Below are 12058 nucleotides of genomic sequence, written 5' to 3'. Positions count from 1 at the left end.
TAGGCCGCCGCCACGACGAGGCAGGCCTCTGAGAAGAAGTGAAGAGACAGAGAGACAGACGTTTATGCGCGACGCTAGGGTTTCACCTTGCCAAAGGTAGCGTGCGTGGGTTGAATGCGGGCGGACGGGCTACAGGTGTCAATCAATAGAGAGAGTATTGGCAGTAGCGCATTGGGATACCCAGATGGTCACAATTCGCACCAGTACATCCAACGACGAGCAGCAGCTGGGATGCGGCAGGGCAGGGCATGGGCCTCACGGCATAAAAATAATGCCGCGCGTCTTGGGGGGATGGGAGTACGGTATAGCTGGAGCTGGAGCTGGAGCTGGCCCTGGCTGGGGTGGGCGCTACGCTGGGGTGGCCACGGCATGGGTGGGCGGCGCTGGAGGGGGGGGGAGGGGGCGCGCGAGTCAGCGCCGGTCGCAGAATAATCAGTCAGTCGCAGCGCTTGTGCATGAGCAGGCCTGGCACCTGGCACCTGGCAGCGGGCGCAGGGGTCTCGGGCTGTCTGTGTCTATGCTGCGCCTTCCCGACTTCCCCTCCCACCGTGGTCGACCATTTCCGCCTCTCTCTGGCCGTGCCTGGTCATCTTTTCTTCTTCAGACCTAATCGCCTGTCTCGTCTGTCGCTGATCTTCCTTCTACTTATCCACTTGGCTCCCCGTCCGCTCTCTGGCTTTCCTTGCTCCAGGGTTTATCAACTCCGTCCTTTCCACCTCGTTTCCAGAACTTCGCCGTTTAGTACTTTACTTTGCTCTTTTCAGATAGCATCGCCTCGATTGTTATCAGCCCTTCTTTTGGTCCATCACTGCAACAACACTCTACCGACATCATCGCCCACCTTAGCTACCTTAGTAGACAGCAACTGGTCTTGCCCATTGCTGTTGTCGTCACTCACTCGCTCGCTCACTCCTCAACCACCTGTACAAAACACCCTAATACTACCTACACTGCCTACTCCTCCTCACATACCTTCGTCGCGTGCATCTGGAAGCCCACACTGGCCAAGTCTATTACCTCTTTAATACTTTGACACCCTCGCTTCGTCAACATGTGAGTAGTCTCCATCCCGGCGGGTCGCTATTCTTGGCTCGGAATGAAGCTGACATTCCTCCGTCACAACCTAGACACACGTACACACACACACAATGGATAGCCCATTTGCGCCGCAACCCCATATGATGGGCCAGTCGCCCTTTTTCTACTACAACCCCGACCCCAGCTCCGAGACGCGCCAACACGGTCACTTCACGCCGCACCCGCATGGCCAGCCCTTCCCGAGCCAGTTCCAGCTGGGTTCCACGCCCGACAACATGATGCCCACGTCCAACATGTGCTACGGCCGGCCGTCGTCGTCGAGCTCGCAGTCGACGTGCATGTCGACCATGTCGAGACCGTACCACGGCCAGATGATGACGCCCGTGGCCTCGCCGCAGCCCATGCACCAGAAGCCCACGCTCCTGATGACCCAAGACAGCTACTTTGGCGGCCTGGATGCCGACTTTGACTTTCGTTTTGCGCCCGCAACCCCCCCGCTGTCGTCGTCGGGCAGCGCCATCAGCAGCCCGCCGTCCATGTACGACCCGCTGCCGACGCCCGTGAATGGATCTTTCTGCGAAGGACTCGAGGGCGTCAAGCAGGGCTGCGAGGAAGAGGTGTTTTCGGAGATTCTGGCGGGCGGAGAGTGGACGCGCTCGCAGTCTCCCCCCATGACTCCAGGTAAGCGTGATTGGGCGGTTAGCGAGCTGGACCCTGGAGCTAACTGGAACGCGGGCGCAGTCTTCATCCAGCCGCCCACCTCGCACCCGAGCCAGAGCCAGAGCCACAGCCAGGATCAGCTCCAAGCTACATGTCCGCCGGCTGCCACTCACCTCCTCTCCGCAACTTCGTGCCCCTCGCTTTCGCCCTCGCCCTCGCCGCTGCCGCGCACCCCCATTGAGAGCGAAACCGACTTTTGCGACCCCCGCAACCTCACCGTCTCGGCCCCCGCCGCCGACTTTGCCTGCCTGCCCACCCTCTGCTCCGGCGACGACGAGGAGCACAAGTTGATGCTGCGCGGCGAGGCCTTTACCGACAAGCCCGACGCCCCTGCTGCCGACTTCACCTCCGCCCCGCACGGCCTCCCCCAGTTCGAGCCCCTGTTCGAGCTCGACTCCGAGGACGACCTCAACAACGGCCTCGCCCACCTCCCCCAGTCCAACTTTGCCAACCCCAACAAGCGCCAGCGCACCGCCTTTTCGCTCGACGACAACGACGACTTTAGCGACTTTGACGACGACTTTGCCAACACTGGCCTCCTCACCCCCTCCGACACTGACGCCTCCTTCTCCGACGACATGGATCGCACCAAGAGGCGCCTGAACAAGAGGCGCGTCGACGACTCCGACTCGGACTTTGTCCTGACCAAGGCTCACTCGGCTCGCGGCTCCACCAAGGGTGCTGTATCCCAGTCCGTCCAGGGCGAATCCGAGTCGTCCAGCTCCAACGGCGCCTCTGCCTCCGACTCGCAGCACCCTCAGCCTGTCAGCCGCCGTGGTCGCAAACAATCCCTGACCGAGGACCCCTCCAAGACCTTCGTCTGCTCCCTCTGCTCCCGTCGCTTCCGTCGCCAGGAACACCTCAAGCGCCACTACCGCTCCCTGCACACCCACGAAAAGCCCTTTGAGTGCACCGACTGCGGCAAGAAGTTCTCGCGCAGCGACAACCTCTCGCAGCACCAGCGCACCCACGGCACCACCTCGGTCACCCTCAACGTCATGGACGAGGCCACCATGAGGTCGCAAAAGGAGTCGTCCGTCTCGTCGTTCAGCAGCAACGACACTGGCGTCCTCGGCCACGCCCTTTTCCAGGCCGTCGGCAGGGTCGCGAGCTCCGAGTCTTCGCGCGGTTCCGATTCGGACTCGGACAAGAAGCAAAAGAAGCGCAAGAGGGATGACTAGATTGCCCTTGGCAACAGTCATGTTACGACGGATTACGACAGTGATACCACGGATGCGGGGTTTGCTTTTCGTCTTTGCTAGGACGACACTATGGAAGAGGATCGGATCGGGATGTGATTTTCTGGGAGGCGCCATGGCCACAAAAACGGGCCTCACGGGAGGGAACTCAACTGGCGTGGAATCAAAAGTACTTTCTTCTCCAAAACACCTTTTCTCTCTCCAACTCTTTTTCCCTCTACTTTTGATTTGGCTGGTTTCGTCCCTTGTAGCGAAAATACCCAATGGGTGGGTGGAGTAGTAGGAGCATGTATCGAGTTGCAGAGGAGGTGTTTTTGCTTTATTGTTTGAGGAGGATGGATGGGAGGGAATCTGAAAGGGACTTTTTTTCTTCTTTTCTTTCCCTTTTGGCTCTCCGACGACAGTCGACATGGACCACAACATCTACGAGAAACAATCAACAACCACAACAACCAATTCAATCGATCAATCGACGACCAATGTGGCCACAATTGCTAAAACCGGATCTGGAGCTTCAGGCGATGGACTCGTTCGTGTGTGTTTTTGATGCAAATGTTGAGACGAATAGGTGGGCAGACCAAGGGACGCTCAAACACGCGGGCCGAGCTGGCTCGACACCGCCATGTTCTGTCTCTTCAGTCTGTCTCCCTTCGGCGGATGCATCAGACTCGTCACGCGGGCCAGGGGATGATGGGGTTTTCTTTTCCTACTCTCCTTGTCTCCTTCAATAATCGACCTTTGCTCGCTCCACTCCGTTGTATCGCACTCTGTTGCTATCTTCCGCCCTCTTCATCCACCTGCCACGTCGTGGGCGAACATGGTGGACGGTAGACGTGGCCGCGGCAATGGCTGGGGATGGACATTCACGGATCACTCTGTGCGCCGCGCATGGTGTGTGCTTCGCTCCCCGCGGCCACTACCTGCGAACTTCTGGGTTGGGTGACGGAGGCGGTTTCTTGTAGCGGTTGCTGTTTCAATCGTGGCTCCCGCCGTCTCCTTGTTTATCTGCCTCTCGACCTCACACTTTTCCTTTCTCTCCTTTTTTCCTCTTCTCTTTTCTCTCTTCTCTTCTCTTCATGCCCTTCTCTGATCTAAATTGGCTCTACACGTCTTTTAATACCCCCCCCTTTTAATCGACCTTTGCTTCTTCTTACTAGCTAGTAGCTACGGATTGACGGGTTGATGGATTTTCCTTACGTATTTACCAACGAATGCTTCTTATGCCGCTATTCTATCTTATCTGAATGTTGCTTGCCCTTCTTGCTTCGTTCGCCACGTACGCTTTTTTGCCTTGCCTTGCCTTGCCATGCCTTCCCTTGCTTGTCTATGTGTTGTCGAGTCTTCTAGCGTCTTTTCTGTGCTCTGGTTTGCCCTTCGCAGGCTGGTTCCTGTGGGCTTCTTGCTGCTACTGCTGCTCATTTCACTAGTTTTTTCTCGTGTTCGGATCAGTATCTAGGACGGACTGGCTAGATTTCCTTCTCTTCTTGATCACGCGGGCGTTGGCTGGCTGGCTGGCCGGCCGGCGATCAACTCGGGGGGATGAGCTCTGGAGAGAGCACGAGGTCGAGACATTTTGAATCTACGAATACTTCTCCATCTTCTACTACCTCTTCACCTCAGCATGCATCGAATGCTCATGGCGTTCATTCTGTCGTGCCGGTCTCTTTCGACGTCATTCCTTTCCTGCCGCTACCTGTGGTGCCCCACTATAGTACTTCCACGTCGTCCCGACATGCCTGCTCAATATTACGCCAGGCAGGCAAGGAATACACATTGCTGCATCTTCCACCAACAAACGGGCTATCTACACGCCAATTGTCCATTTGCATACATACACATGTCAACACGCCAACAGCTAACCGGTCAACCCCCCTGCGCCAAACGGCAAACACTACACTACACACACACACACTGACATCAACCGTTGGAACGACGTGGAACAAAAGCAACGCAAGAAAGACTGCCGGCTCCAGGGACTCCCCTGCCTCCACCGCTCGCAGCGGCCCAGCAAGGTCTGTCCTGCCAAAGACGAGTCGGAGGAAAGCTTAATCTTATGCACGCCATCCATGTTTATGCAGGCAGGGCTGTAGGTTGCGGAGGTGTTTTGGTGTTTCGCGTGGGGCTGGGCTGGCTGGCCGGCTGGCCGAAGTACAGTGCGCAAGTGTCGAGCTTCCGGTTGTACGTGCTGTACAGTCTGTACCGCATGTACTGTACATGTGCCGTAGACAAGGAAGTAGGTACACAGGCGCGGGTGGGCTGTTGTTGTTGTTGTAGGAGGGGAACAAAAAGTATGTACAGAACAGTTTGCAAGTGCGTGTGATGCTTGACCTGCAGTAGCGCCGTTTGTGATGCGTGCGATGCTGTCGCCGATTGAGATTGTCTTAGATCTGCTGGTGCTGGTGCTGCTGGGGGTGGGAAAGGTGGGTAATGACGATGATAGGCTGCCAGGTGGATTAGTTGAGTTGAGTTGCGACGAGTAATTGGGTGTTTGGTTGCTTCGTTGCTTTATTGCTTTTCGGTGAGCCTACTCGAGCGTATAGGCTTCGTGGTGATGATGCGCCCGCCTTGCTTCTCTTTCGTATTCTAAAAGTATTGGTCGTTCGGATGGGCTGGGCTTGGCTGGGCAGTCTATACCTTTCGACTTTGACTTGGTCTGCTCAACTCTCGCCCTCTCCACGCTGGACCGAATCGAAGCCTCCCCAGAGCAAAGTACACTGGTACCGTACCTCGCCCTGCAACGGCTGTGACGTCGAGTCGAGTCGAAACGAGCCCCGTTCGTTCCGAACAAACCGCATCTCGTCCATCGCATCCCGCCCATCGAGCCAACCAAACAACAGCCACGAATCCCATCCCATCACCATCAGAACCCGCGATCCCAGATGCCGACCGCGGCCGACCCGCCAGCCCGCCAGCCCGCCAACCCGCGGCCAGCCCATCCCAGCCCAACCCACGCCCGCCCCCAGTTTCAAACCCCGTCCGTCCGTTTCAAAACGCATCGCCAGGCAGACCCCCGCCGACGGGTGCCCCTGCCTCGCATCCAGGAACGACGATATTCGCCATCACACCATCGGCGGTGCATGCTTCCCTACTCCATCCGCTGCTGGTGCTTGTTGTTTCGCAGCAAGCATGCATGGGCGTCTGTCTCGGCTGTTGTTCATGCTTCCTCGCTGGGCGCAACCCATGCATACCGCATCATCTGCAACAGACATGACCCTGACGACGACGATTCCTATGCTTCCTTGGCTGCCACGCGCTCTCTTCTTTTCTCCAATCATCGGACGGCCCGCCCCTCCCAGCTGAACTGTACGGTACACTGCGAGGCGCGTGCGAGTCGGATGGTTCCTGACCGGAAACAAGACGGACGAATTACGTGGTGAGCAAAGCAGCAGCAGCAGCAGCAGCAGCAGCAGCAGGTCAACGAGCATCCCGGTCCGACCGACCACCTACCAGCCGTCCTCTGGCTGCTCGGGCGAAGCTACGTCTATTCCGAGCATTTCCCCTGGCTCCTGCTCGTCCGCGTGGGCAAGCTGTGCACATGCTGATGGGGCAGGTTGGCACAGACGGACGCGTGCGGGCAAATATGCAAGCGGACGTCAAGTCAAGCCTGTGCGGAGCATTTCTGCTCTCGCCACTGCCTTGCGTTGCAGCAGCGCGCGCGGTACAGTACATGCGGGTACGGGTACACTACGGCGCGGTGCGGTGCGGTACGATGAGATGCTCGCCTCGCTCACCGTATGTGCCTGGCGCAGGGCCGGTTTGAGATGAGGGTCGCTTCAACGTCGGCCAGGGCAGGCAGGAAGCGGGCCGTCCGGGGCGAGGTGAGCACACGGTACATACGGTGTGGGCTTCGCCAATGCTTCTAGAAGGCAGGGACGCGCATGAATAGAAGAGCGGCAAGTACCTACCTGCGGTGAGGGCGGCCGGCCGGAGCGGTATGTTTGGCAGCCATCAGGGCCGGGTGGGGAGACACGGTGGGGGAGGACTGGAAACAGAGGTCGCAGAGAGGTGGGGAAGGGGACCAGACTGGCTGGAGTCCATGTCAAGGGGAATTGCCGGTCTCTGGAAGCGAGCAAAGGGCCAGACGCTCGCCGGTCGAGTGCAGATGGAGAGCGGGCGGGACGCGAGGCAGTCGGTTCGCAAGCGGCGGTCTGGACAGATTGGGATGCGCGGCAGATGGGCCAGTTGCCGGCCGCATCTGGCGTGAGGACGTACGCTCGCGTTTGGACCGGGTCCCTGCTGCACTATTGCGTATGACGGGCCTGCCATGAGGTTGGAGACTGTCAAGGCGGTGGCCTGGGCTGGATTGGATAGGGCAGGGCAGGGCAGGGCAGGGCCGGGTCCAGACTTTTGCTCGATTAATGGCCGCACGTCGACGCGGTGAGCTCTTTGCGGTGCAGAACAAGTGGGGGCGGGAGCGGCGGAGTGGAAGCGGAGTGGTGGAGGGCCATGGAAGGACTCGTGGAAGACTGGTCGAAGGAAAGAATTGCGGGAGGAAGGGCCTCTTTTCGTGGGCCGGTGGCATATCTCGGTGCGGCGTGCGGTGTGAGCGTATGCAGTACATGTCAGGGCTGGACCCAATGTGGATAGATGCTGTGTTGTTCATGGCTCCCGGATATACTGTGCTGTGCTATGCTCCAGCGCCTGTATAGCACAAGTGGAGAAGGTCTTTTCGAAAATGCAAGTGCCTCTCTGCATGCGGCTGGCGAGAGAGTTCCGAGCAAGCTGCGATACTGGCGCCATTGTGGCATCGAGTGCGTTGGACGGGCATGAGGATGCGTGATGGGCGAAAGAGCGGTCTGTGGTGTCAACGTCCAGCTTCGCGCCGGGCCGCTCCAGCGGCATCTGAGGGTCAATCATCGTATCTCTGCAACGAGGGGCGTGGATTGATGCTTTTGATGGCTGCCATGGCGAAGATGGTGGTTTTGGTGTGTTGTGATGGTTGTGATGGTTTGGATGAGGTTGATGCAGACTTCGGCAAAAGATCGCGCCTCGTCAACGTCTGCATCCGACGCCCGCCAACCTGGGGACGCGACACCACCATGTCGATTCCATCAAACACTTGAGTTTTCATCTGCCGCTTCACCACACATCTGAAGCGATCCAAGGAGAGAGCCATTGAGCCGAGCACGCTGGTCTCCTGTCGCCCTTCGTCGCTCCACCATGCCTGAAAAGTTGCAAGTCATCGCCCTCATCTCGGGTGGGAAGGATTCGCTATTCAGCATCCTCCATTGCCTTGCCCAAGGCCATGAAGTAGTCGCGCTCGCAAATCTCTACCCAGCGCCGGCCTCTCCGGATCAGCCAGCAGACGTCGAAGGCGAGGACCTGGACAGCTTCATGTACCAGACCGTCGGCCACAGCATCATTCCGTTGTACGAGCAAGCCTTGAAGCTGCCCCTCTATCGGCAACCCATCTACGGGGGAGCCGTCGTCACGGGCCGGGAATATGCTCCGCAGACCGAGAATTTGTCGAATGAAGACGAGACCGAGTCTCTCGTGCCCCTCCTCAAAAAAGTCCTCCAAGACCATCCCACGGCCAACGCCGTATCGACTGGTGCAATCCTCAGCACATATCAGCGGACGCGTGTAGAGTCTGTGTGCGTGCGCCTCGGTCTCGCCTCGTTGGGCTATCTTTGGCAATATCCGTCCCTGCCGCCGTATGCTGAATCTTCCCTGCTGCATGACATGGGCGCCGTCGGTCAGGACGCGCGAATCATCAAGGTCGCCAGCGGAGGAATCGACACCGACTTCTTGTGGGAGAATGTGGCGGCTAGGCGAACCGTTGAGAAGCTTCGGCGCGCTGCAGGTAGGTTTGGCGGCGAGGGCGCCGTCCTCGGCGAAGGCGGAGAATTCGAGACTCTGGCCGTAGCAGGCCCCAGAATCCTCTGGAAAGGGGGCAGAATCGAGGTACATGTGGACCCTGAACCTGTAAGGGGAGATGGTGGTAGCGCGGTGGTCAGGTTTACCGGAGCAAAAGTTGAAGACAGCGCGGTTGAAGATGGACTACAGAATTTGAGAATACCTGACATACTGGACGTCGAATTTGAAGAGCTTGGAAAACAGTCGCCGGAAGAAATCCTCCCCAAAGACGAAGCGGTTGATTCTACAAGATCAGAGAGCGCCATCTTCTCACAAACACCTCCCCATCTGCTGCAGACCACCTACGTCCACCGGTCAACGCTAACAATTTCCAATCTCATTTCGCCGCTCGACGCCGCACCCTCCGACCCGTCCAGCCAACTTACAAACATCGTGACCGACCTGCGACAGATTCTCGCAGACCATGACGTTACTCCCGCTTCAATCAGCTCGACAACTCTGCTCCTCCGCTCCATGACCCTGTTTGTCACTCTCAACCCCATCTACGGAGCTCTATTCACAGCCCCTGTTCCACCCGCTCGCGTCACCGTGGCCTGCGGCGACTCGCTTCCTTCCGGAGTGGACGTGATGCTGTCCTGCACAGTAGACCTGGTTGGTTCACCAGGAGAGAGGCGAGGTCTCCACGTCCAGAGCCGGAGCTACTGGGCCCCCGCCAACATTGGACCATACTCTCAGGCGGTCGCCGTACCCGCTTCGACGGCGTCCAACACCGATGTTGTGCACCTCGCGGGCCAGATCCCACTGGTGCCGGCAAGCATGACCACGGTAACGGTATCGGATGTGCCCGCCTTGAAGAACGTCTCCGAGTTCGGCGTACAGACCGTTGTCGCCCTCCAGCATCTCTGGCGTATCGGTCGGGTGATGAATGTTCACTGGTGGACTTGTGGAGTGGCATTCATTTCGGACTGCAGCCGAGAGGAAGGAAATCGCCGAGCCAGCATCGCAAGCCGCGCATGGCGAGGGATCCACGAAATCATGCACAGGCCGTTTGAGCAGCACGAGGAAGAGGATGACGACGACGTCGATGTCTGGGATATGAAGTATGGCGGGCGAGGCCCTGCGGCTCTTGAGCCAGAAAAGGACCGCCGACCCGCGCTGCCAGACTACAACAGGGTGCAAGGCCGGTCACTGACACCGCCCTGCTTCGTCGCCCAGGTTCTATCGCTCCCTCGCGACGCTCAAATCGAGTGGACCAGTCCGGGTCTGTCTGCCCGTTCCTCGACTGTGACTCTCAAATCTGTCACCAGCGGTACAGCTGCCGGCCATCCCGTGGAGGTCTTTTCTGCGCAGCCCGGCAACGATGGAACTGCTTTCTTCATGGTCGGAATAACCCACGCTTCGCAACTTGAAGAACTCAAACAAGTGTTGGCACCAGCTGGTCTGCCAGAAGAGACGCCAACTGAGGAGAAGAAAGAAGAGGGCGATGTTGACGCTGTTTTTACTGTCTATGTGGCCGGCGAGCTACCACGCGCCTGGCTGGAAGCCGTCAAGCCCACCATTGTACCATGTAAGCGCGTCTGGGGGAGTGATGGGAGCGAGTTACTGGCTGGAGTTGTGATCAGGAAGTTTGGAAGTTGATGGCATCAATCGGCACTGCATGGCGTGCATGTGGTCAAGTGAAGCCAGGTCGACTTGCTGGCTCTATCGGAGGAGATAACTGGCCTGGTTGGCGAAAGCAGACTGGCTCATGTCTTACTCCGACTTGATCAACTTTCCAAATTTGCAACATCTGATCATTCATTTGGAAAGACCCCTACCGAGGCAAGCCGGCCGGTGTAATGTTGTCGCAATAGAGGTGGCTGGAATGCTACACCATGTCCGCCAGTGTGGTTGCTTCTGGAGCGGTGCAAGGGATACACGGCAAGCATACCACGCATGGGTTGGGTGGCGCCGGCAATTTGGCTGGGCTTGACCTTATTTGCACATCACTGCAGCTCATGGTATAATGGTGTGCCTCTTATAATGGAGCTGAAAATGATGGGCCGTCGCAAAACACAGCCCTGTGACGCTGGAAGTGAGTCCAACTTTTCGGTACGCCCCTCTGTCCTGAACTTTTTTTCCTTTCCCTGAATCCCTTTCAGTCTTGGATTGTTTTTGTCCGCCATGACCAAGGGATGGCGTCGAGTCCCTGCCCAGCCTCATTATTGCACCCCGCTACCCCGCTGCCCAGCCCCACCCCCGCACTATCCGCATGAGCTCCCAACGTCAATCTTCACATTGGGTATTGTATCAGACCGTGGCTGTTCCTCATCCGTCGCCGAGTACAGAATCATCCCGTCCTCCCCCTCTCTCTCGCGCCTCCCTCTCGTTGATACGTCTCGGCTGTCTTCGTCTTACACCAGTCCAACGTCACGGCGCATACGCGCGCACGCTACGGCCAGCCACGTTCCACGTGCGAAACCACACCACATGCTTGACCGTTGGAGCCGTTGGGAGCATTCATCTTCTATTCCTGTCGCTTGATCTGCGCCCACTCGTTGACGGGCCGTCACTTTCTCTTCTCGAGCATCACCCTGAGGCCCGTCCTGTCACGCCACGCCTTCCACAACTCCTGGCATCTCTGGTCGTTTTGATTTGGATGTAGCTACTCTCCAAGGTGTTGCCAAAGAAACCGCGTTTCCTTTTCGTCTCTCAACACTACCGCCGCAGTGGAAGCAAAGTCTCCTGTCCTTTTACACCGTCACTTGGGATCCTCCTTATCTACCTACATACATTGTCAAGAGTGGGCAAAAGTCGAACCATTGGTACTCGACCGACCAACCGGCCCTCCATACCAGAGTTCTGGGACGGCACTGCACCGACTGGGATCATAACAGGACCCTCGCCTGCCCATTGGCCCGCCGGCTCACAGCGTCAGCCGTTACCTTACCACCATTCGCCAGTCCCTGGCCTGACGTTGGGTCAGCAGCCTGCCTGCCTGCCTGCCTGCTTGAGTGCGTGCTTGCTTGATTGCGTGCATATGCGGTTGTTGTAATCAACGGATCGCATTGCGACTTTTTGTTCCTCTATTCCACCCCCTCCGGTCAGACCAGCCAGCCCATCTGCTACACACCCAGCCCGCTGCTTTCCTGGCAACCTGCGCTCCCCCGAACCACGTCGAGTGCGACGTTTCTCGTGCTCGCGAGGCCGGCTGTCTGTCTGTCTGTCCGTCCGCACAGCCTCGAGTGAGCAACGGTGTTGACCCGGATTCGCAGTTCCACTTGAGTGCTCGTGGCCGCCAGTCG

The 12058-nt window shown here is 58.0% G+C and overlaps 4 protein-coding genes across 4 annotated transcripts; all 4 read left to right on the top strand.

The window, feature by feature from the left end:
• Positions 1-1148: 1148 nt before the first annotated feature.
• On the top strand, positions 1149-2939 carry J3D65DRAFT_670756 (uncharacterized protein; the record flags this gene model as incomplete). The annotated part of the gene is made up of 2 exons (XM_066803326.1): positions 1149-1719; positions 1780-2939. 2 exons carry the CDS (start codon positions 1149-1151, stop codon positions 2937-2939), a joined length of 1731 nt encoding a protein of 576 aa, XP_066651792.1.
• A 2559-nt stretch (positions 2940-5498) lies between these two features.
• Positions 5499-6362, top strand: J3D65DRAFT_635839 (uncharacterized protein). Its single transcript, XM_066801348.1, has one exon. It carries the CDS (start codon positions 5562-5564, stop codon positions 6255-6257), a length of 696 nt encoding a protein of 231 aa, XP_066651791.1. The 5' UTR covers positions 5499-5561; the 3' UTR covers positions 6258-6362.
• Positions 6363-7962: 1600 nt separating this feature from the next.
• Positions 7963-10816, top strand: J3D65DRAFT_635832 (uncharacterized protein). The gene has a single exon (XM_066801347.1). The coding sequence runs from the start codon at positions 8118-8120 to the stop codon at positions 10410-10412; it is 2295 nt and encodes a 764-aa protein (XP_066651790.1). The 5' UTR covers positions 7963-8117; the 3' UTR covers positions 10413-10816.
• On the top strand, positions 10562-11648 carry J3D65DRAFT_94156 (uncharacterized protein). Its single transcript, XM_066804258.1, has 2 exons — positions 10562-10848; positions 11102-11648. Exons 1-2 carry the CDS (start codon positions 10710-10712, stop codon positions 11416-11418), a joined length of 456 nt encoding a protein of 151 aa, XP_066651789.1. The 5' UTR covers positions 10562-10709; the 3' UTR covers positions 11419-11648.
• Positions 11649-12058: the final 410 nt, after the last annotated feature.

Source organism: Phyllosticta citribraziliensis (genome assembly GCF_038025025.1).
Source record: "Phyllosticta citribraziliensis strain CPC 17464 chromosome Unknown J3D65scaffold_11, whole genome shotgun sequence".
NCBI classification, from domain to species: domain Eukaryota; kingdom Fungi; phylum Ascomycota; class Dothideomycetes; order Botryosphaeriales; family Phyllostictaceae; genus Phyllosticta; species Phyllosticta citribraziliensis.
This window is presented reverse-complemented; position numbering and strand designations above follow the sequence as displayed.

What these genes read in the sequence shown, in the direction of transcription:
- J3D65DRAFT_635839 (XM_066801348.1), top strand. Translation starts at nt 5,562, where the DNA reads ATGGGCTGGGCTTGGCTGGGCAGTCTATACCTTTCGACTTTGACTTGG.
- J3D65DRAFT_635832 (XM_066801347.1), top strand. Translation starts at nt 8,118, where the DNA reads ATGCCTGAAAAGTTGCAAGTCATCGCCCTCATCTCGGGTGGGAAGGAT.
- J3D65DRAFT_94156 (XM_066804258.1), top strand. Translation starts at nt 10,710, where the DNA reads ATGGGTTGGGTGGCGCCGGCAATTTGGCTGGGCTTGACCTTATTTGCA. An exon ending in ACAGCCCTGTGACGCTGGAA is followed by an intron (nt 10,849 to 11,101) that starts GTGAGTCCAACT and finishes CGCCGAGTACAG; the next exon opens with AATCATCCCGTCCTCCCCCT.